Source organism: Triturus cristatus, chromosome 2_1 (assembly GCF_964204655.1).
Source record: "Triturus cristatus chromosome 2_1, aTriCri1.1, whole genome shotgun sequence".
Lineage (NCBI taxonomy): Eukaryota > Metazoa > Chordata > Amphibia > Caudata > Salamandridae > Triturus > Triturus cristatus.
Window position 1 is genome coordinate 1,104,078,285 of NC_140581.1, and position 22,300 is coordinate 1,104,100,584.

Genomic DNA, 22,300 nt, shown 5'->3' on the forward strand with positions numbered 1-22,300 from the left:
GTCCAAGAGGCAAGCGGTGTTCAAAGACCGCAGGCCCAAACTCAGGGAAGAGAACAGCTTCTTTCCGAACTGTACTAGCCTCTTGGATTCCCGATCCGGAGGAGTGGACGGGAAGGAGGATTGGGAAGTGGAGGCCTGGATAACCGGACTCTCGGGGTGGGGTGTTGGGACAGGAAACTGGGGTCGCCTGGAGCAGGGCGGTGGCGCCGGGCCACGTTCCGATCCACAGGAGGAACTGTGGAGGGCTTGGACCAAGTGCCCTGCAGAACGTCTATGAGGGCCTCATTTAACTGCAGCAGAGGCTCAGTGGAGCTTGCTGACGGTTGAAGCACCTCTGTGAGGACGTTAGTCCTCACGGCCACAGCAGGCAGCTCGAGCCCCAGGGCTGCAGGCGCCTTGCGCAGCACCACTGAAAAAGCTGCACCTTCCTCCGAGGCCACAGTCGGAGGAGAGATGAAACCAGCGTCCAGGGAAGTGTCCAGGCCACTGGCATCCCCCAGTTCGTCTGCCCAGTCCTGTGAAAGTTGGCCCTGTGGAGCCATAGGGTCCTCAGACCCCTCCCAGTCGCCCCCGTCATCCGATTCCTGATAAACAGGAAGAATGATCGGAGCCGGGCGGTAGATGAAACGCTCATCCATCGGCGTTGGGTGCGGCGTCAAGCGGCGCCGGGCCCGGACAGGGGCTAAACCGGGGAACGGCGTCGTCCGGAGACGGGGTTGGAACCGGTGTCGGCGCCGGTGGAGGAGTCGTCGTGAGGTCGACCGGCGCCGGCAGAGATCCAGGCCTGGATCCCTCGGGGACCTGCGGCGTCGGGACCGAAGTCGTCGACGGCGCCGGGGCCGGAGCCTCCGGCACGCGAGGTCGCCCAGTCGAGCCCGCGGGGCCCGAAGGCGCGCCGGCAGGCGTCGACGACGGAGCAAGGCCCCTCATGGCCGAGAGGAAGGCACTGACCTCTGCCTGAGTCGCGCAGTCCCAGGGACTGGCGGGTATGGGGACGGACGCGGCTCCTGCGGCTCTGACGGAGCCGTGGGGGTGGGACCACCCTGACCCTCGGCCGAGTCGCGCGACCAGCGAGGGGAGTCCGAAGAGCGGTGTCGGTGTCGCCTCTTGGACTTCTTAGATCGCTTCGACTTACCTGAAGACTTCAAGCCCGACGAGCGATGATGGTGACTGCGGCTCCGCGACCAGTCCTTGGACCTCCTCCTGGACCGGGACCGTGAGCGGCGCGGAGCCGAGTGCCGAAGCTCAAGGAGCTTACGGGACCGCTCCCGTCTAGCCTTCGAGGTCAAGGCCTGACAATCGGGGCACGACTCTGCGTCGTGGTTGGCCCCCAGGCAGTAAAGGCACCGGCGATGGTGGTCCGTCACCGACATCAGTCGATGACAGGAGTCACAGGCTTTAAACCCGGGTATCCTACCGGCACCAGAGTCGAGTCGACAGAAGACCAAAAAGAGTCAAAAATTGACTAAGGGGTAAGCTCTTCCCGGATCGGCGCTGTCTGGCACGGAAAAAGAAGAACTGACGTCAGCGCGCGAGGGCGGCGTCTAAGTACTCTGACGACGTCATTCCGGCGCACGACGCCAACGACGGACGAGGAGCCGCAGACGACGCCTAGCGACGCGCAAGGGGTATTGCTACAAAAATCTTTCCGGATCCAGCCTGACGCCTGGGGATATTCTAAGGTGAGGAATCTAACTAACGTGTTTCTTTCAGATTGTATATGCAGGAAAAATATTAGAAAACTATATTTTTTGGCTTTACATATGAATATTTCTAGGAAAAGGAGTTCACTATGAATGTTTAATGTGGATCCCACGTTTTTTACATTTATACCAAAAAACACACCAAAACAAATATTTTTCCTTACACAGCACCTTTACTCAGGACAGACATCAGATATAGAACACTGGCAGTTTAAAAACAATGGACGACATTTGCCTCCTGAAATTAATGGTGCTAGTCAAAAAAAGATAACCGGTGCTTGTTCAGTTGTACAGCATCATCAACATTTGGTGTCCTTTATTTGTTTTTAAACTTTCATTCCAAGGTAATCTCTATCTCTGAAGAGAAACTCTACTTTTCCTAGCGTGAACCACTGACCCAGAAGGGGTGGGAAGTAACACTTTCACATCCACTATTAACCATCAACTGCAATATCCAGATACATTTTTTCGTAAAATGAAAAAAGAATTTAAAGCATATAAAACTTGAAGTAATAATTATTACTCTATACGAGAAAAAGTCTTCAAGTAAGTTATGTCACGCATGGCATGTCTGTCAAATCAATACTTTTTCTTAGAGGTGAAGTTTGTTTTGGGAGGCGAAAGCAAAGAGAAAAAAATGTTGGGAATATGTGCAAGAGATATCAAAGATGACCAGGGATGCACTTGAAATAAAAACATTTTTTGCATTTCTTATTCATTAAAAATGACAAAATATAATTTCTTAATTTTCTTTATACAATTATAACGTTGTCTGTGTTTCATTAATATTCTATTTTTGAAGGCAGAGGGACAAACATACATGTGAAAAATCCATAATGCACATTTTATTTCAGTGTCTTTTCCCCTTAGCTTTTTTTATTCAAGCTGTAAATGACACCAACAAAAACAAGTGTACTTGGTAGGTTTTACACTCTCTCTACTTTGCCCCCCCTTTAAGTACAATATAAATACAAACGAGGAAAAAGTTGTTAATTATTGCATCTTATCAATGCTCTTATACACGATATATGGGTAACATAATTGCACAATGGTCCTCTTTTTAAAAGCAAAGAGAAGGTACACTTAACCTTAGGAAACTTTGAAAATGTTCAGTAGGCTGCATAAAATGCATCCTGTCCTATTTAATGCCCTTTTTGTGTTTAGCATTGTCACCAATATCTGTTCTCTCTTCACACCGAATTCAGAATATCAAGACAGTACCTGTCGTTTCCCAGCTCTTGCTTTTCTGTAATGCCTTTTAAGATAGAAACTCCTTTACACACAACAAAAGCAAATGGTATGGGAGTTATTAATCTGTGCAGTGGGCAAACTTTAACTCTTCCCAAATGCCTTCAAGCTCAGGCTCCTTTGTAACCTAATAGCAAAAAATAAAAGGGGACAATATACACAGGCATCTACTCCCTTGCGGTAGCTTCTCCTTTGCTTCCAAAGCTCACAACCTCTTCGCCCATCTTTTCTGCCCATTCTAAGCAAAAACGCAAATCGCTTTAGACACCCAGGTGGTGGAGCTCTGTGAAAGCGGAGGTAAGGGAACGTGCAAAAAGTACGGAAGGCAAACATGAAGGCTTCTTTGGGTCAACGGTTTTGACTCGGGAAACACTAGTGGTGAGGCCTGTCTGACATGCCTCTCATGAACAGCAGAGAGGATTCCCTTTAAGTAGAATTGATTTGTTTGCCTTTAACATTGTCCCTTACCACAGGCCTGCACCTAAAGTCTAAAATCCCCAAAACAACTACTGCGTTAAACCTCTGGCTTTGTTATGCATTTTCTGTGCCACAATTCCTAACTCAGCTGAGCAAACAGGTGGAATAGGAATCAATTTTTCTGAACTTCAAGATAAAAAAAAACACCTAATTGGGATGAGAAAACTTTTTAGAGTTTACATTTTTCACTGCTTAGCTCCTATATTCCTGGTAGATTAAGAGACATTTCCAAAAACTTAACAAATTGAGTCCCCCAAAACAGAGAAAGAATGCATAAAAGACAATGAAAGGGTCACAGCTTGAGACAAAAAAGCCACTGAAACAAGTCCGTTATTACATCTGAAAATGGATATGCAATGAGAAAATTGCCATCACTTTTGGCAAGAAAAAGTTAGCAAATGGATTTTGCTACCTGGTCATTCTGAGCAAGAGGGGAGAGGTATTCGCTGAAGATCACTTAGGGGATAGCACAAGAATTGTTGCTGTGTCACCCTGGATGTTGAAGGTGCAGTGAACTAACATGCCTGCTGTTAGTACAGAAGGAGATTGTATGATTTGTAGCAACCATGCGCAAATATAAACTATATCAAGAGATTTGACTCATTAGATGATAAACATTTGGGGTAAGCTTTCAGTGTGTTATGAACTCTTAATCTATTTCAAAGCCATTTCACTGCAATTTATCTTCATTTCCATCACATGGCTAACAGACAAGGGAAAATAATAGCACTAATACTTGCAAATCCTTTACTTCCACCTACACTAAAAGAAAGGTAGACCTACAAGTAGATGGATATTTAATTCTCCGCCCAGTTATTCCAATCTTCACCATTGCTAAAGAATGATGGCAATGACAAATTTGTTAACATTGTACATCCTTCGTTTTTGAGTCTTGAAACGTAACTCTCAAGTGAGGACTATGATCAAGGCAGGAAAGGTTGCTGATCCGCTTGATAAAGGAGTTTCTCATCCGATAAAGAAAGCTTGATCAAGTTGATGAAACCAAACGTTACTTTATGGTCTTCTTTCGGGGAACAGGCCAGAATGGTCCAGAAAGAAGTCGAGTTTGCTTCTCTCTACTACATTACACCACCAGCATGTTCAACTCCCATAAGATGTTTTATAATGCAACATTTTCTCATAAAAGTGCAAACAAACATTTACATAAGATCTGGGCCTAAATCCTCCCGGAATGAGAAATTTATATTGCATTGCTATAGGTTTTTTCTCTATGTCTTTGTGCAAAAAATATCCAGTAAGGTTCTGGCTCATTTTCAGAGTATCGTATAGCTATTATATCTATTCATACATAATATTTTATAGAATATATATGTATATAAAAAAGTGAACAGATTACATTCTCTTACAAAAGAATGCTGGCGGTTGAAGAAAATGCTGTGAGTTTTGATGTAATGTTATTCAAATAAACGCAGAGTAATAGCATGAAATGCTTACATGTGGTAACGTTTTCCCACATTTCCCATAAGGTTCCCAAAGTACATCAAAACAATGTTTCTTTAAATTACAAAGAGAACTAGAAACTGAAAATGAGCCTGAGATAAGTTGTTAGAAAGGCAGTCCCTTGTAAACATTTCCTTTAAAGGAACAGTAGCAATTGAGTATGTTGTCAGTTACCCAGATTACATCTAACAACAAAGCTACACTTTATTAAAGATGTACAAGCCTCGGTCTTGGCTTTCAGGAATTTAATCGGTAGCTAGTTTCAGAAAACAATCAGATTCCATTCAGTCCAACTTTGGAAATCTGAGTTTATGTTTACTAGGTTTTCTGTTCCCCTGTCGTGGGGGCCTGTGGAAGAACTTCTGGCTTCATGATCTGGTATGTAATGAGATATTCTGGGTACGCCTAAAACAGAAAATGGTAAACATTGGTAAACATTGCCAAATATTTGACAAAAACACATCTGAAGCCGCTTGGTAAATAAATAAGCAGGGACAGTAAAATGAGGAAAAAAACTTATCAGTAACTAGCAAACGAATAAGCAATAGCATTAAAATAAGGAAAAATATTAATCAGTAACTATCACTTCAAATTCATAAACAGTGTCCTAGTACTTTAATCATAGTACTAAATGAACAGTGCCGCACTCCCGGGTGATTTATGAGCTATACAAATACACTTACCTTAACACAACATTGCCAGGGCCAAGCCTACACTGCTTTCAGAATCTGAAGACCTGTATATCCTTCTGTTGGCATTTGAATGTCCTGTTATAATAAAACATACTGACTAGGTGGAATACTTTGTTTTTTAAATGATTTTGAGGAAAATGGTCTGAGGAGCGCAACTGTGGATCGGTGCCAATGGGCATGGACTAAAGGGAACGGACGTGAATGCCCTTGGATGGTGCTTTACACAGCTCCGCTATGTCCTATCTGGCATGGATCCCATAGTCGAGCTGGGCCCAAGGAGCCACTTACCAGCACAGGACAGATATTTCAACTTTACGGATCAAGAATAAAGCCTAGAGGCGATTCAAGAGCTAAGGAATTTACAAGTACAAACTCCATCAGAATATTTGGTATCCATTTCTAAACAGAATGAGACCTGGAACACCAAAAACCACTTTAGATGGGAAGAGCTGTTTTCGGAGAGATACTCATCAGTTCTGCAATCCAGAATCACTTACAGAATACATTTGCAAATGGCCATGAAAACTATTTCATAGTAGCCCTACAGGTTTATTCCTCACTTCAGTTTGTGTTTGAGGATCATAGGGCCTTCAAACTAAGGCCACCAGCAGTGAGATAAAAGCAGAACACACACTGCTTATAACAAGGAGTTTGGAACTTTTCTGGACCCTTTTTGATTGCAGAATTAAGAGGAGGCTTAGTAAAGCCAAATACTCAAGGCCAACTTCTCCTCCCAACTTATACTGATAGGAAGAAAGCTGCACGAGACCATGGACATGTGAAAGGACCTGTGTGCCACTCATAAATAGTGTTCACAGATTAAGCAGCATCAGTGGCAAACTGATTTAAACACAGCAGATTCTCCTTACAACCCACTCATCAATATGCTCCATTAGCTGGGGAGAGGAAGAGTGGCAGGTACAGCATCTCTCCAGAGAGGCTCCAAATACTGCAGTCAAAATTACTGCACAGTCCGAGAGGATCAGATTCAATCCTCTTGACTTCTGCACACAACTGCAACAATTATATATCAGAAGACTAATCATGTTTCTAGAACAAAACCCTTAAGTGTGTTACAATACATTTACGGAAAAATTAATAAAAGGCAAGGTGAGCAAGCGGTTCTTTATAGACTCCAGTTGCCTACACGCAGTGATTTTGCAGTCATATTTCTGAAGCCATTTTTATTTAACCATCCTCACAGCAATAAACATTAACTTTCAAAATGGTATACTCTATATAACAATGTACATCACCTGTTCGCCTCTGTAGATCACATATTCTGCATAAGCAAGGCCATTTACACTTGGTCTGCCGATGACTGAGTGATGTCCGGGAGGGGCATGGGCCATCTTCATAGTACTGAATTGTAGGAAAGATTTTCCTAACGTCACTCGACAAAAAAGCATTTGTCTAGAAGGAAAACACAAGTAAAAAATAATTATTTTTGCTACAAAAGTCCAAAGAAAACAATTATTCATGCAGAAATGTACTTCTGAGGCAAAGTTCCACAAAGAGATATGTAAGAAAATGCCTCTTTTTGTATGGTCACCCCCAAGTTTTTGGACTGATGCTGCTAGCTTTTTGACTTGGAGAGCACTGAGGCCTGCTAACCAGACCTCATTGCCGCTTAAACAGATATGTTGAACTGGCTCCTACTCAATGGCCTAAGCTAACTTACCTATAAGACACAAGTAAATGGTACCCAGGGCAACTAAGTTAGAGGGTCACCCCAAGGATTTCAGCACTGGTTGTTCCACTCTGTGTGTGACACGAGTAAAACGAGACTCACAGGCTGCCAATTGTAGGGTGGAAGAGCAGTTTAAACTGATAGCCCAACTTTGCCATTTAAAGCAAAGGTCTTAAAGCAAGGTGCAACCTCTTTCAGTGGCAGAACATGTAGTTTACACAATCGGATAGTAAAAAAGCGAAACTGTCATTTTTACAGTGGAAAGGCTTGGTCGCCGCATTAGAGAGTCCAGAGTTACACGCTGACCCCTCAGCTGTACTACCTCGGAAATGGGGCGGCCAAATGGGGTCATTCAAGGTATCAAACAACTTGTTACATTAAGCCTGACTTGATTCTCAAGTCGAAATTAATGTGGCAAGTTGCAGTGTGCAACTTTAGCACATTAGCCTCTTTGCTGCCTTTAGTCTTCTGTGCCCATACCAGTTGCACATGGGGTCCTGTCGCAGAGACAGCTGTCTGTCCTCCTAGGGAGATGTGCTAACGACTCCCAAGAAAGGATGCAATAGGGGCCTGCTCTGGAAGGAGGTGTTACCTCCCTCCTGCAAGAAGCCACACGGGTGTTTTCCCCAGAAGGCCAGTTTCAAAGGAGAAGCTGCCTTTGAAGGGCAAATGGGTAACACCTGGGAAAGGGACAGGCTGGCACTAGGGATAGGAGAGGGGAAAACAGCTCCCAGACTGGTTTTCCGGGGACGTGTAGCACGCCTGGTGGCCACACCTCTGAATTGGGCTAGGGAGCTCCACACGCTGGGAGAGGGGTCCTGCCATATTTGAAGTGGGCAGAACGCATAATCCTGCGATGCCCAGATGCCACAATTCGCAGAAAGTGGTCGTCAGGTGGAAGAAAACCTGCTAGCTCATTGGCCAAAAACTGCATCTTGCCATGAGAGCATTTTCTGAGCATAATTAGGGCACCCCTGGCACCCTGAACTCAGATCTTGACTGGACTGGAGGAAGGGCCAAGGAAGGTCAGCCCTGCTGCACTGTGTAACTGGCAAAATTAGGCTGCACCGTCGTCGACTGCACCTGCTGCACCTAGTGGCTACCAAAGGAGAGGGACTGTGCCTGCAGTGTCCTGTTCAAGGAGAAGCCGTCTACAGAGTCCAGCCAAAGCAAAAAGACTCAAAGGGCCAGCTGACTGGCCTACTGTTCGAAGCACAGGGACCCAACAGCTGAAGAAGCGTGCTCACACAAGTTGCTCGCTCAAAGCCTTCAACCTGCCATCAAGCTCCGCCGTGCAACGATAGGGGACCAGCACCTGAACTCACAAAGTTGCGGCCGAGTTTACTGAGCCTAAGAGTGTCATAGGAGTACAGCTGGGACCCCCCCCCCCCCCACAGAGGATGAGTTATTGACCCAGGAAGGATTGCCCACTGGGCTTTGTGTATTCCCCCTAGACAGCCACACACAATGGGAGCTTAGGTGTGACTTTATGGGCCAGCCTGGGAGAATGGGAGGGAGGAGCTGTGCAAGGCATCACACTTACACTTGCATAGGCTGTGTCCTGAACCCACAAAAAGGACTCCATACCCCCTGTAGTAAGTCTGGGGCCACGCAGGGAGTACCTCTGTGCACTTCAAGTATCCCTCACTTCAAAGGCACAACTTGGAATAAGTACTGGACCTCTGACACAGCCACTTCAGTACACTTCTGAACCTATGAAGACTCTGCCAGGACTGCTGTGCTGCAGAAGGACTGCAACTCTGTTGGACTGATGCCTTGCTGTGTTACCCTGCTGCTTTCCTGCCCGGGTGAGAAGGACTGGACCTGCATCACTTAAACCCACAGTGACTCCAAAAAGCTTGCTGGGTCGCCTCCTGCTCTGAAGTCTCAGAGACATAAAAGACTTCCAACTCTTATGCTGCTGCACCTTGACTTTGTGAGTCTGCCCTGTCAAGTGGTGTCACCCCAGTCCTAGACCTAGGAAGTGAGGCCTAAGATACTTACTTCAACAAAACTGACGCATCCTCTCTGGAACCGGCGCCGTTTGTGGATTGGAAGCGGCGCATCATCCCCTGTTGCGTGCCCAGAACAGGTGCATTGCCTCTGTTGCATGAATCTACCCCACGCATCGCCTTCTGAACCAGCACAATGCAATGCGCTACCAGAGGTCTTCACATCACCACCGTCAGCCGCGACTATGCTGCAGACACATCACCGCCGTTGCACGGTCCAGGACCAGTGCATCGCCGCCATTGCGAGGATCGACGTAGACGCATCGCTTCTGCTGCACCCCACATCTTCAACATTGAGGCAGCCAGGATTAAGGTACTTTTGTGCAGTGAAGGTAGAACGGCAATGCTCTTTTTGGGTCTAGACAGTGCAGTCTCTCCTCCTCTTTGGAAGGGTGAAGTGGAGCAAGGTGATGTTCTGGCCAACATGGAAGGGTTTCACACACATTGAGGAGTAGGGAAGGTGTATGCCCAAGGTTGGCACGTGCATTGTTAAAAACTACTGCCCTCACTCACAAAACAGTGACATGCTTCATCATCGGGCTTGCTTCAATACACCCCTGCGCAGACCAGCGCCTGGGGGAACTGGGGGTTCTGAAAGCACTGTTTGTGCAGGTATACCATTCCTGGACACCCATATCCCTGGTTCTTGTAACTCTAAAATGGTGTTGGAAAAAAGGGACGTGATCCCCTCTGGGATCCTCCTCCTCTCCATCTCCTCCGTGGGGGGAACTTGTAATCACTCCCATCGCTGCAGCTGCTGCTCTGAGTGTCATGGTTTCTCCTCCCCGATTGTGAACTTCTCTTCATCTCGGCCTGCTTTTGTTGGACGATTCATCATTCGTGTAGGGATAGACCTTCTCCTTTGAGAAATGTTTTAAATCTTTTTGCAGTTTGGTTATCTTAGACTGCATGAAGTATTCCTTATATTCCAACAGCTCATGGTTGACTTCCTAGAGTTTTCGTTTTTAGGTGCCCATAATCACATTTGTTTTCGGGCCTTGTTCATTTGCCTGAATCTGCATGACCAGGGAGTCTGCCAACGTTTTTGCTGTGCTGATGATGAGGATTAACCAATGCCTCGTGCACTTCCAGGATATGAGGGCCCAGTCTCGTTGGAAGGCTGCATCCTTTAGGAAAATGAGTGGTTCATTCGTCACCAGAGGTCCCCGTGGTGCTGCATTACCCCTCAGATATTCTGTTAAAATTGCCCCGTGTAAGATGGTTTTTACATGGGTTTTTTTCAGTTCTAATAATGTATCCCAGCCCTCGCCCTGTGTGAGGACTTGGTTGATTGTAGTATCTCCAAATGGTGTTGGGCCAGCCAGTATTTCTGCTACTGCATCCTCTCCAAATGACAAAACCTGGTCCTCTGCCATGTATCTATCTATGTAGTGAACTTGTAGAGTCAATGTTTAGGATGACACAAGTGTGAGAAAGTGGCTCTGTATATACTGTTCCCAAATAGGTACAGTGTGTACAGAGTCCATAGTCCCCAGAGGTTTGGCAGAGGTTAAAGTTAGATATAACCTTACTCTCTAAAGTGGTAGCTTGGTCGAGCAGTAAGGCAGTATCAGAGGACAGTGTAAAGCATTTGTTGTACACACACAGTCAGCTAATGGTCTCACACACTCAAGAACTGAACTCTAGGCCAATGGTTTATATAAAAAATATATAGTTGTTTTATTTTAGAACCAACGAAAAAGTTACTTACCTTCGGTAACGATGTATCTGTAAGAAACATTAGTTAGTTAGATTCCTCACCTTAGAATATCCCCAGGCGTCAGGCTGGATCCGGAAAGATTTTTGTAGCAATACCCCTTGCGCATCGGTAGGCGTCGTCTGCGGCTCTGCGTCCGTCGTCGGCGTCGTGCGCCGGAATGACGTCGTCGGAGTACTTAGACGCCGCCCTCGGGTGCTGACGTCAGTTCTTATACATAGCTTTCCGCGCCAGGGACGCTGAGCCATGCAAGAGACCGACACTGGTGCGAAAAAATCTAGGGCCCTGAAAGGGAGAACCTTAACCCTAGATGTCGGTTCGCAGAACAGGGAGGCTGGGTGGGTCGGTGAGGAATCTAACTAACTAATGTTTCTTACAGATACATCGTTACCGAAGGTAAGTAACTTGTTCATCTGAAAGAAACACGTTAGTTAGATTCCTCACCTTAGAATAGATACCCCAGCAATACCAACCCCGGAGGTGGGCCTGCGAATCAAGATCACACCAGAAAGTCCTGGAGAACAGAACGGCCAAAGTGGCCATCTCTCCGGACTTGGCTGTCCAAGCAATAGTGCTTGGCGAACGTGTGCAGTGAAGCCCACGTCGCCGCCTGACAGATGTCCTGCAAGGGGACTCCCCGTCCCAGGTCAGTTGTCGCCGCTGTGGCCCGGGTGGAATGGGCTCTCAGCCCAACAGGAGGGACCTTTTTCGCCAAGGAATAGCAGAGTTTAATACAGAACACGACCCATCGCGAGATGGTCCGCTTGTGCAGAGCTTTACCCTTCTTAGCACCTACATATCCAACAAAAAGTTGGTCGTCCAACCGGAACTGTTTTGTGCGGTCCAAATAAAAGGACAGCGCACGTTTTGGGTCCAGACGGTGGAGCCTCTCTTCATCTTTTGAAGGATGCGGAGGCGGACAGAAGGTGGGCAGCGTGACAGATTGCCCGATGTGAAAGGGAGTCACGACTTTAGGAAGAAAAGAAGGACGGGTCCGGAGGACAACCTTATCCGGATGAACCGAAAGGAAGGGAGACTTAGCTGACAGAGCCTGGAGCTCACTCACCCGCCTAGCGGAGGTGATAGCCACCAGGAAGGCAGTTTTCAGAGTCAGTAGACGAATGGGGAAATTGTGAAGGGGCTCAAAGGGAGCGCACATCAGAAAAGTGAGAACAAGGTTCAAGTCCCACTGAGGCATTACGAATGGAACAGGAGGGAACATATGAGTAATGCCCTTGAGAAAACGGGAGACAACAGGGGACTTGGAAAGAGAAGGCTGATCAGGAAGCCTTAAGAAAGCAGAGATTGCAGCAAGATAACCCTTCAAGGGGCCAAAGAAAGAGGAGAACCTCAGAAAGAGGGGCAGAAAGGGGATCCACAGCCTTTGCTGTGCACCATGCCACAAATTTGTTCCACCGGCAGGCGTATACCGTCTTTGTGGAGGGACGCCTGGCTGCCAGAATGACATCACAGACTTCAGGAGGCAAGTCAAATGGCATCAACTGTCGCCGCTCAATCTCCATGCATGGAGGTGGAGCCTGGACAGGTTCGGGTGGAGGACCGTCCCCTGCTGCTGCGACAGAAGGTCCTCCTGAAGAGGCAGTCGTATCGAGGGATGGATGAACATACTGAATAGCTCGGGATACCAGTACCTTCGTGCCCAATCCGGAGCCACCAAGATGACTTGGGCCCGGTCGCGCCTGATCTTCTTCAGCACTCTGGGCAGAAGTGGTATAGGCGGAAAGGCGTACAACAGACCGCAACTCCACTCGCGACGAAAAGCGTCTCCGAGCGAGGGCCGCCTTGGAAATTCCAACGCGCAGAACTGCTGACATTGCGCGTTCTCTTCGGTGGCGAATAGATCTAACCAAGGCTCTCCCCACTGCAGAAAGAGACCTTGCGCCACGTCCGAGTTCAGACGCCATTCGTGATCCATCATGCACCGGCGGCTGAGTTAGTCTGTTCTGGCGTTGAGAGCCCGCCAGATGTTGAACCACCAGGGTGATGCCCTGATGTTCTAGCCATGTCCAGAGGCGCAGAGCCTCCTGACAAAGGGTCCACGACCCCACCCCGCCCTGTTTGTTGCAATACCACATGGCGGTGGTGTTGTCCGTGAACACCTGCACGACACTTCCCCGGACAAAGGGAAGGAAGGCTTTTAGTGCAAGTCGGATCGCCCTCAGCTCCAAGAGGTTGATATGGAGCCGAGTCTCCGCCGGAGAACAGAGTCCTCTGATCTCCGCCTCTCCCATATGGCCCCCCCATCCCAGGAGGGACGCATCCGTCACTACGACATGCTCCGGTTGGGGTAGGGCGAGGGATCTGCCGCTGACCCAATCGCGATTTGTCAGCCACCACTGCAGCTGGTTCGCAGTGCCCTCCGAGATCAAGACATGGTCGGACAGGTTGCCTCGATGCTGGGCCCACTGAAACTTCAGGTCCCACAGGATGCAGGAGGCCATCAGCCCCAGAAGCCGCAGCACCAACCTGACCGAAACCCAGGACAGAGGCCGGAAGATGGAAATCAGGGCCTGAATGTCCCGCACCCGCTGTTCCGCGAGAACCGCCCCGATGAAGAGGAGCTTTTGGGAGGGACTCAGGTGCAACTTCGGCACATTGATGGAGAAGCCCAGCGAGTGCAGGAGGTCGGCAGTAGTCTGGAGGTGCGAGACGACTTGCTGGGGCGAGCCCGCCTTCAACAGCCAGTCGTCGAGATAGGGGAAGACTGGAACCCCTGATCGGCGCAGATGAGCTGCGACCACCGCCATCACTTTCGTGAACACCCGAGGGGCACTGGTGAGGCCGAAGGGGAGCACGGTGAACTGAAAGTGCTCCTGACCCACCGTGAACCGCAGGTAACGCCGGTGGGCCGGCAGGACGGGGATGTGGAAATAAGCGTCCTGCAAGTCCAACGCTACCATCCAGTCTCCAGGGTCTAGGACAGCCAGAACCTGAGCTAAAGTGAGCATCTTGAACCGGTCCTTCCGGAGGAAGGAGTTCACGCTCCTGAGGTCCAAGATCGGGCGTAGGCCCCCTTTGCCCTTCTTGGGAACCAGAAAGTAGTGGGAATAACAACCACGACCTACTTCTGGACCAGGAACGCGCTCGACGGCCTCTTTGGCCAAGAGGGCCTAAACTTCCTCTCGTAGAAGATGCAAATGATCCCCCGACATACGGTGGTTCAGCGGCGGCATGGCTGGAGGGGTCGTCTCTAAGGTGAGGGAGTAGCCCCTTCGGACGATTTGCAGCACCCACCTGTCCGACGTGATGGAGCGCCAGTGGAGCAGGTGATGGCGAACTCTGCCGCCCACTGGCGTTGAATGGGCCTGAAAGCTCGGACTAGGAGGGCTTTGAGGCGGATGCTGCCGGGGTGGATGTGGACTGACCGGCACGTTGACCTCCAGTACCGCCTCGGCGGAATCCACGTCCGTGTGCAGGTTGGTTCTGCGGCCGGTGGCTGGGCGGCATTGAGGAGGCGCCCCTTCCTTGGCCACGAAAGGGAGGAAAAGCGGAAGTTTGCGGCCGCGAGGCCGAAAGACCCAAGGATTTGGCCGTGGCCCGGGAGTCCTTGAACCGAGCCAGCGCACTGTCCGCCTTCTCACCAAAAAGGCGAGTGCCATCAAAGGGCATGTCCATGAGGGAACTCTGGACATCCCGTGAAAATGTCGTGGACCTCAGCCAATCGTGACGCCGAAGCGCCAACGTGGTGGAAATCGCCCGACCCAGTCCACACCGTATGGCGTGCCGTGCTGCATCTCGACCGTCAGCAAGTGCTTGAGTGAGTCGTGCCCGGGCCTCCACCAGGCACAAGGGCAGCACGTCCTCCACCATATCCCACAGAGAGTGGGAATAACGGTCCAAAAGGCAAGCGGTATTTAAAGACCGCAGCCCCAAACTCAGGGACGAGAACAGTTTCTTGCCAAACTGTTCCAACCTCTTGGATTCCCGATCCGGAGGAGCGGACGGGAAGGAGGATTGGGAGGTTGAGGCCTGGATAACCAGACTCTCGGGGGTGGGGTGTTTGGAGAGGAAACTGGGGTCGCCCGGAGCAGGGCGGTGGCGCCGGGCAACGTTCCGGTCCACAGGAGGAACTGTGGAGGGCTTGGACCAAGTGCCCTGCAGAACGTCTATGAGGGCTTCATTAAACTGCAGCAGAGGCTCAGTGGAGCTTGCTGTCGGTTGAAGGATCTCTGTGAGGACGTTAGTCCTCACGGCCACAGCAGGCAACTCCAGCCCTAGGGCTTCGGCCGCCTTGCGCAGCACCACTGAAAAAGCTGCACCCTCCTCCGAGGCCACAGTCGGAGGAGAGATGAAGCCAGCGTCCGGCGAAGTGTCCAGACCACTGGCATCCCCCAGTTCGTCTGCCCAGTCCTGTGCAAGTTGACCCTGGAGGGCCATAGGGTCCTCAGACCCCTCCCAGTCGCCCCCGTCATCCGATTCCTGATAAACAGGAGGAACGATCGCAGCCGGACGGTAGATGAACTGGTCATCCATCGACGTCGGGTGCGGCGCCGTACCGGCGTCGGGTCCGGACAGGGGCTGAACCGGGGAACGGCGTCGTCCGGAGACGGCACCGGAGGTGGAACCGGTGTCGGCACCGGCGGAGGAGGCGTCATGAGGTCGACCGGCGCCTACCGAGATCCAGGCCTGGATCCCTCGGGGACCTGCGGTGTCGGGGCCGGAGCCGCCGGCACGCGATGTCACCCAGTCGAACCTGCGGGGCCCGAAGGCGCGCCTACAGGCGTTGACGGCGGAGCCAGGCCCCTCATGGCCGAGAGGAAGGCACTGACCTCCGCCGGAGTCGCGTCAGTCCCAGGGACCGGCGGGTATGGGGATGGACGAGACTCCTGCGGCTCCACCTGAGCCGCGGGGGTGGGACCACCCTGACCCTCAGCCGAGTCGCACGACCGGCGAGGGGAGTCCGAAGAGCGATGTCGTCTCTTGGACTTCTTGGAGTGCTTCGACTTACCCGAAGACCCCGACGAGCGATGACGATGGCTGCGGCTCCTGGACCGGGACCGAGAGCGGTACGGAGCCGAGTGCCGAAGCTCCAGAAGCTTACGGGACCGCTCCCGCCTAGCTTTCGACGTCAATGCCTGGCAATCGAGGCACGACTCCGCGTCATGGTCGGCCCCCAGGCAATAAAGGCATCAGCGATGGTGATCCGTCACCGATAGCAGGCGATGACATGCGTCACAGGCCTTGCAACCAGGCATCCTACCGGCACCAGAGTCGAGTCGATAGACCAAAACAAGTAAAAAAACAAGTTAGTCAAAAAATGACTAGGGGTAAGCTCTTCCCGGATTGGCGCTTACTGGCGCGGAAAAAAGAAGAACTGACGTCAGCGCGCGAGGGCGGCGTCTTAGTACTCCGACGACGTCATTCCGGCGCACAAAGCCGACGACGGACACGGAGCCGCAGACGACGCCTACAGACGCGCAAGGGGTATTGCTAGAAAAATCTTTCCGGATCCAGCCTGACGCCTGGGGATATTCTAAGGTGAGGAATCTAACTAACGTGTTTCTTTCAGATAATAGGTATCAAAATATACTTTCTCAGAATGAGATGCTTTAGTTAAATACTCTTGCAATATGCAATTGACTTTTGTAGGTAATAGTTACAGGTTGTTGCAATAGGCAACACAATTTTCAAACACCATAATACATTCAGCTCAATGGGAATTTTAAGTTATGTGCACTTGATTACTTTCAGGATTACTTTTCTAACTCCAGGACTGGATCCTAGATTCAGTCCTGGGACAGTTCTTGGAAACAAGTGAGTAAATCCGGTTAAGTTACTGTTGTGGTTTTTAAACAATATTTTGCTAGTTTTTAAACAATATTTTGCTATTTTAAGAGTTGACAATACGAAACTTTTTCTGATCAAATTACCAATGTTATCCTATGGAAGGAAATTCACTTAGCAGGTAAGTGGGGTTATGGGTATTTTTCTAGGTCAGTGTTGGATCCTAGATCCAGCACTAGTGTACCACCTGTAAGCAGTTGAGAAACTGCGTTCAAGTTATACAGGCGATTTTTAAGGAATATTTATAAGTTTGCAAAATCGACACTTAGAAGAAATTTCATAGAAAAACAGTCATTGGTTTCCTATGGGAGAAAATTCAAGTTACGGGTAAAGTATGTACTCGTTACTTTTGTAATCCAGTGCTGGGCTCCTAGGCTCAGCACTGGGGCATCTATCTAAAACAGGTAAGTAATTACGTTTTCACAGTTGGTACAATTTTTAAAGAACATTTGTAGTTTGCAAAAATCGACACTTCGAAGAAATTTTACAGAAAAACAGTCAATGGTTTCTTATGGGAGAAAATTTAGTTAGTGGTAAGTACGGTTGTAAGTAATTTTCAGGGTCAGTGCTAAGCACCAATATCCAACACTGGGATCTCTCCTAATAGCAGGTGAGTATTTCCGTTTTCGTTACTCGGTTGATTTTAGGTGAATATTTTAAAGTTTAGAAACTCCACACTTGAAATTTCAGAAGAAGCCAGTCAATGTTACCCTATGGAAGAAAAGTGAGTTATCGGCTTTTGGGTAAGTACTCGACTGGCAGAGTTATGGTTCTGGGCATAGACTCAGGGGTCTCCCAGGGTCAGGTAAGTACAGTTGTTACACCCTCAGCGGCACTGGGGCGGCCGGGTGCAGAGTGAGTTAGGCCCAATGTTATCCTACGGGAGGCAGGGGGGCCTTGGTTGGTGGCTGCTGACTAGCATGCCACGCGGCTGTGAGAGCTGGGCTCCTGGTCACTTGCTCAGGGCAAATGGGGAAGTAGGTAGGAGTAGAAGTTGCACTGCCAGGGCCACATGGGCGGCTGGGTGCAGGGTGCATTTGAGCCTTCGGGCGCTCAATGACTAACAAAGGCTGCAAGCTCGGGGAGGAAGATTCTTCTGGTGCCACCACCACTTCGAGAGGTAAGTTGGGTAGTTGGAGGATAGGTAGGTACCCATGAGTCGGGCACAGGGGGCCGCAGGGCACCGGGGTGCCTTTTGATGTCGGGAAATCTTACCCTCTGTTGATCGCGGTTGGGGGGGGGTCCCTGGTTCTGAGGCTGCAGGCGTCGTCGGATGCGTCGAGGTGGGTCCTTGGGTGCCAGATTCGGGGTCACAGTCACCAGGGGGATGTCCTCGGGGTCTTTGTCCACTCTGGCACAGGCCAGGCTTGGCGGGTGCAGAGTGTGCAGGGTTCGCCGTTCCGGGCTGATGCCAGGGGTTAGAAACTTGCTTTGAGCAGAGCCACTGCTCATAGGAGTCCCAGATGCTCAGAGTCACAAGGTAGCCAGGTCCTCAGGGGTTTCTGAGGTTGCTGGCCACAGGAGGTGCCGGGATTTAGCAGGAGCAGGTTCGAGGGTCGACAGGCCGGTAGGGCTGGGGCCAAAGCAGTTGATGTCTGCCTCTTCTTAGCAGCTGCACGGCAGGTCTTCTTTCTTCTTGTTCTTCTTTGCTTTTTACTAGATTTAGGGGCGTTATAGGTAGGTAAAGGGCAGGGACCAATGAGTCCCTGCCCTGGGGTGGGTACACCCCCTATCTTGCCACTCTCCTGTGGGAGGGGGGCAGTAGCCTAGTCCTGATTGGGCAGGGCTTCCCATCTTCAAGATGGTGAGAGCCCAGAGATGTGCTTCACCTCGCCTCCCCCACCTGAGGGGTGGAGTTGGCAGAGGCTGGCACATCCCCTGTCCATACATGGCATTTCCGGATTGTCTTCCCGCCAGAGTGTGAGTCAGAACCGGTGGGGGCCAGTTGCTGGGTACAGCAAATGGCCTGGAGAAGCTCACAAAGGCGGCATGCCTTTGAAGCTTCCCCCTGCCCATCCTGGGGGAGGAGACCTAGCACCTCGCCCAGGATGTGCATTGTTGCAGGCCCAGGAGAGCGGGGGCTCTCCACCCAGGGGTCCAGCAACATGTCTGCTGTGTGGCAACCTAGGCAGCCTCTCAGACAAGACGTGGATTGTAGGTTAGGTTTCAGGGGGCATCTCTAAGATGCCCTCTGCAGTGCTTTGTTCATTAAATCCCACACTGGCATCAGTGCGGGTTTAATGTGCTGAGAAGTTTTATACCAAACTTCTCAGTCTTCAGTGTTGCCATTATGGTGCTGTGGAGTTCGTGTTTGACGACCTCCCAGCACCATATACTCATAAATGGCAGCACTGCACTTACAGTGCCCAGGAATGGACCTGGGTACTGTAGGGGCACAGGGCTCATGCTCCTGTGCCCACACCACTGGCATAGGGCACCCAGCTAGAGGGGTGGCTGATGTATGCCAGGGCAGTGTAGGTTGTGGGCATGGCACACAGGGATGTGTGCCATGTCTACTCTGTGTTTTGTCTCGTACCCAGACACTCAGCCTGCAAGGGCAGTGTGTTTGTGTTAGGGTACAGGGCCTCTAAGGGTGGCACAATAAGTGCTGCAGCCCTTAAGAGGCCTTCCCTGGTCACAAGGCCCTGGGTACCATTTACCAGGGGCTGACATGTGGCCAGGGTTTGCCAATTTGGGTTTTGGGTTTTAGGGAAGGAACATAGGCCCTGGGCACCTGATTGGCAGGAGCCCAGGGCACACTCAGTCAAAGTACAGTCAGCAATTCAGTGGGGGCATACCATGCAAGAAAGGTGGCACTTTCTCACAACAAGGAAAAAAGGAAAAGGGAGAGTGTAACATGAGAAGAAGAAAGCTCAGTGGCACTCAAAACCCCCTGCAGCTCAGCCGGCGCTCCAACTGATCACACACACACACTCAGAAGGAGGGAGAGGCAAAATTCCACTACTCCAGCCCCCCCTTGCACACAAGTTTCACAAACAATGAGGAGTAGGGAAGGTTTATTCCACAGGTTGGCATGTGCTGAAAAATGTACTGGATGGATTAGGAACAAAAATAGCCTGCTGATAAGGGAATTGCATCGAATGTACATTTATACAAACCAATGGAATTGGCACACGGTGCCTAGAAACAACATCTATATTTATATATTAAAAAAATTCCGTCATAAAAAGATTCTCCTAGTACAAAGTGTGGAGGTTTCTGTTCACTAAATAAAATGTGTAATCAGCCTCCATAATTGTAAAACACTAATAAAGTTGGCCCGCATGTTAAATAACAGAAAGGAAAAAAGAAAAAATATCACAGGAGCAAATGCTGGGCAATTACGTGCGTCCTGACGATCCCAGTCAGGCAGCGGACGTCACGATCACGCGACTCGCAGGCTTGTCATGTGCCCGGAAAACCTCGCATTTAGAGAAGGGAAGTGAGCAGCACCATGTGATCCTACACAGCGAGAACTGGATACTCTCCGGGCAGTGCACCCACCTTGATGTAAGGAGTTGTAGGGGGGAGGTTAGCGGGACACAATCACGACCAGAGACAATCTTAGTAAGAGGAATAGACCCGCTACAAGTAGACAGCGTCTTGGGCCATTTTCATGAGTTTACTGCTACGAGCTGTCTTATGGTACCACCCGAGCTTACACTGGAGGCAGAAACAATGTTTTTTCCCAAAACAACCATGATGGCCTCAGCAGTAAAGGGGCATGACCTGGCGGGTGAGACTACCGGAAGGGTCACAAACGATATAGATTTTATGACAGTGTTAAGATAAATTACCAATCCATGCCTCAAAAACGATATATCTTGCTATTGTTTAACTCCAGTATGTTTATGGTTTTATTCTCCTAGAGTTTGACTACAGAGGGTCACACCCACGATCGCGCTAGTATTAGTGTTGTAGTAGATGAAACTCAGTGAGTGTGTTTTTACTATGCAGAATGAGCACAACGGATGCACATTGGACTTTGGTCTAGGCGAGCACAGTCTCCTGCAAATGATATTAGGTGAAAATGATCCCATCTTGAATGTCTATTCCTATTATGGATGGAGTGTTTTATATTTCAAACCGATTTGGTTACAGTAAGGACCATGGTGGTGCGTGTTTGCTTTGTGAATTGAAAGTATACAACAGGGGAGGTCGAGCACCATAGCTAAGACGCTCTGAAGGGGCCAAACATCATCTCCATAGGAGTAATTCTATCCCCTTTATTTTTCTTATGTCTTCCCCTACATATTAACGAGTGTGAGTTACATAGGGGAACCCTGATTCTTGGAAGTAACACTATCCACGGATACCTTACAGAGGGTCACACATTTTGGGATCCGAAGGGTCCTGAGGAATGCCGGTGTGACCCAACATTGTGGGCAGGTAACTAACGGCAGAAACATGTTGACAAATTGGCAGTAAGGCGGGGTGAAGGAACTCTTAATTTTCTCCGATCACCACCATCAATCACATTTTTACACCTAGCCGGGGGGGGCCCAGGAATAAACGGTGGAAAGGGGACACCTCCGAGCTAGTTTAACTTCACTGCACTTTTCTTTCGGTGATCCCAAACTTTATGTTTGTTTTGTCTTCCCCGCCCCAGGGGCTGGCCTGCACAGGGGCGTATTGAAGCAAGCCCGATGATGATGCATGTCACTATTTTGTGAGTGAGGGCAGTATTTTTTCACAAAGCACGTGCCAACCTTTGGAATACACCTTCCCTACTTCTCATTGTGTGTGAAACCCTCCCATGTAGGCCAGAGCATCACCTTGCTCCACTTCACCCTTCCAAAGAGGAGGAGAGACTGCACTGTCTAGACCCAAAAAGAGAGTTGCCGTTCTACCTTCACTGCACAAAAGCACCTTATTCCTGGCTGCATCAATGTCGAAGATGTGGGGTGCAGCCGAAGGGGACGCTGCTGGAGTATTGGAATTTTGCCTCTCCAACCTTCTGAGAGTGTGTGATCTACAAGAAAGGGTGCCACAATCTTCGGAAGGAAAGAGATGTGTCCAGAGACCCAACTTGTCTGGGTAGAAGGTGGTGTAGTGAGGGTGTGACGAGTGTGCCTGCAAATCGCTGACCCTCCTGGCCGATGTGATTGCCACTAGAACGGCAGATTTGATGGTCAAAAGCCTAGGAAGGCAATTGTGCAGAGGCTCAAAGGGTGCACACATCAAGAAGTTGAGAACAAGATTAAGATCCAACTGGGGCATGGTGAATGGCCTAGGGAAGAACATGTGCTGCAAGCCTTTAAGAAAGCAAGCCGCAACAGGTGACTTAAATAAAGAAGGTTGGTCTGACAGACGCAAAATTGCCAAAATGGCTGCAAGATGATCTTCAACTGTACCCAGAGCAGAGCTCTGCTGGGCCATTGATAGAGCAAACAGAAGAATCTAGGATAGAGATGCAGAAAAGCGGGTAGATGTAGGAACCACACCATGTCATAAACTTATCCCAACAGCAGGCGTATACAGACTTGGTTAAGGGA

At 49.6% G+C, this 22,300-nt stretch overlaps 1 protein-coding gene across 4 annotated transcripts in view; it reads right to left on the minus strand.

Annotated features, from left to right (window-relative positions):
- Nucleotides 1-1,856: 1,856 nt before the first annotated feature.
- LOC146866435 (poly [ADP-ribose] polymerase tankyrase-1) overlaps nucleotides 1,857-22,300 on the minus strand; it is a 555,840-nt gene continuing 535,396 nt past the window's right edge. For all 4 annotated transcript variants that reach the window (XM_085636500.1, XM_085636501.1, XM_085636499.1 and 1 more), the window contains 2 exons: nucleotides 6,838-6,994; nucleotides 1,857-5,294 (listed from right to left, as the gene is read on the minus strand). In XM_085636500.1, coding sequence (XP_085492626.1) covers nucleotides 5,208-5,294; nucleotides 6,838-6,994 — 244 coding nt within the window. In that variant the 3' untranslated portion in view covers nucleotides 1,857-5,207. The remainder of the gene's footprint in view (nucleotides 5,295-6,837; nucleotides 6,995-22,300) is intronic.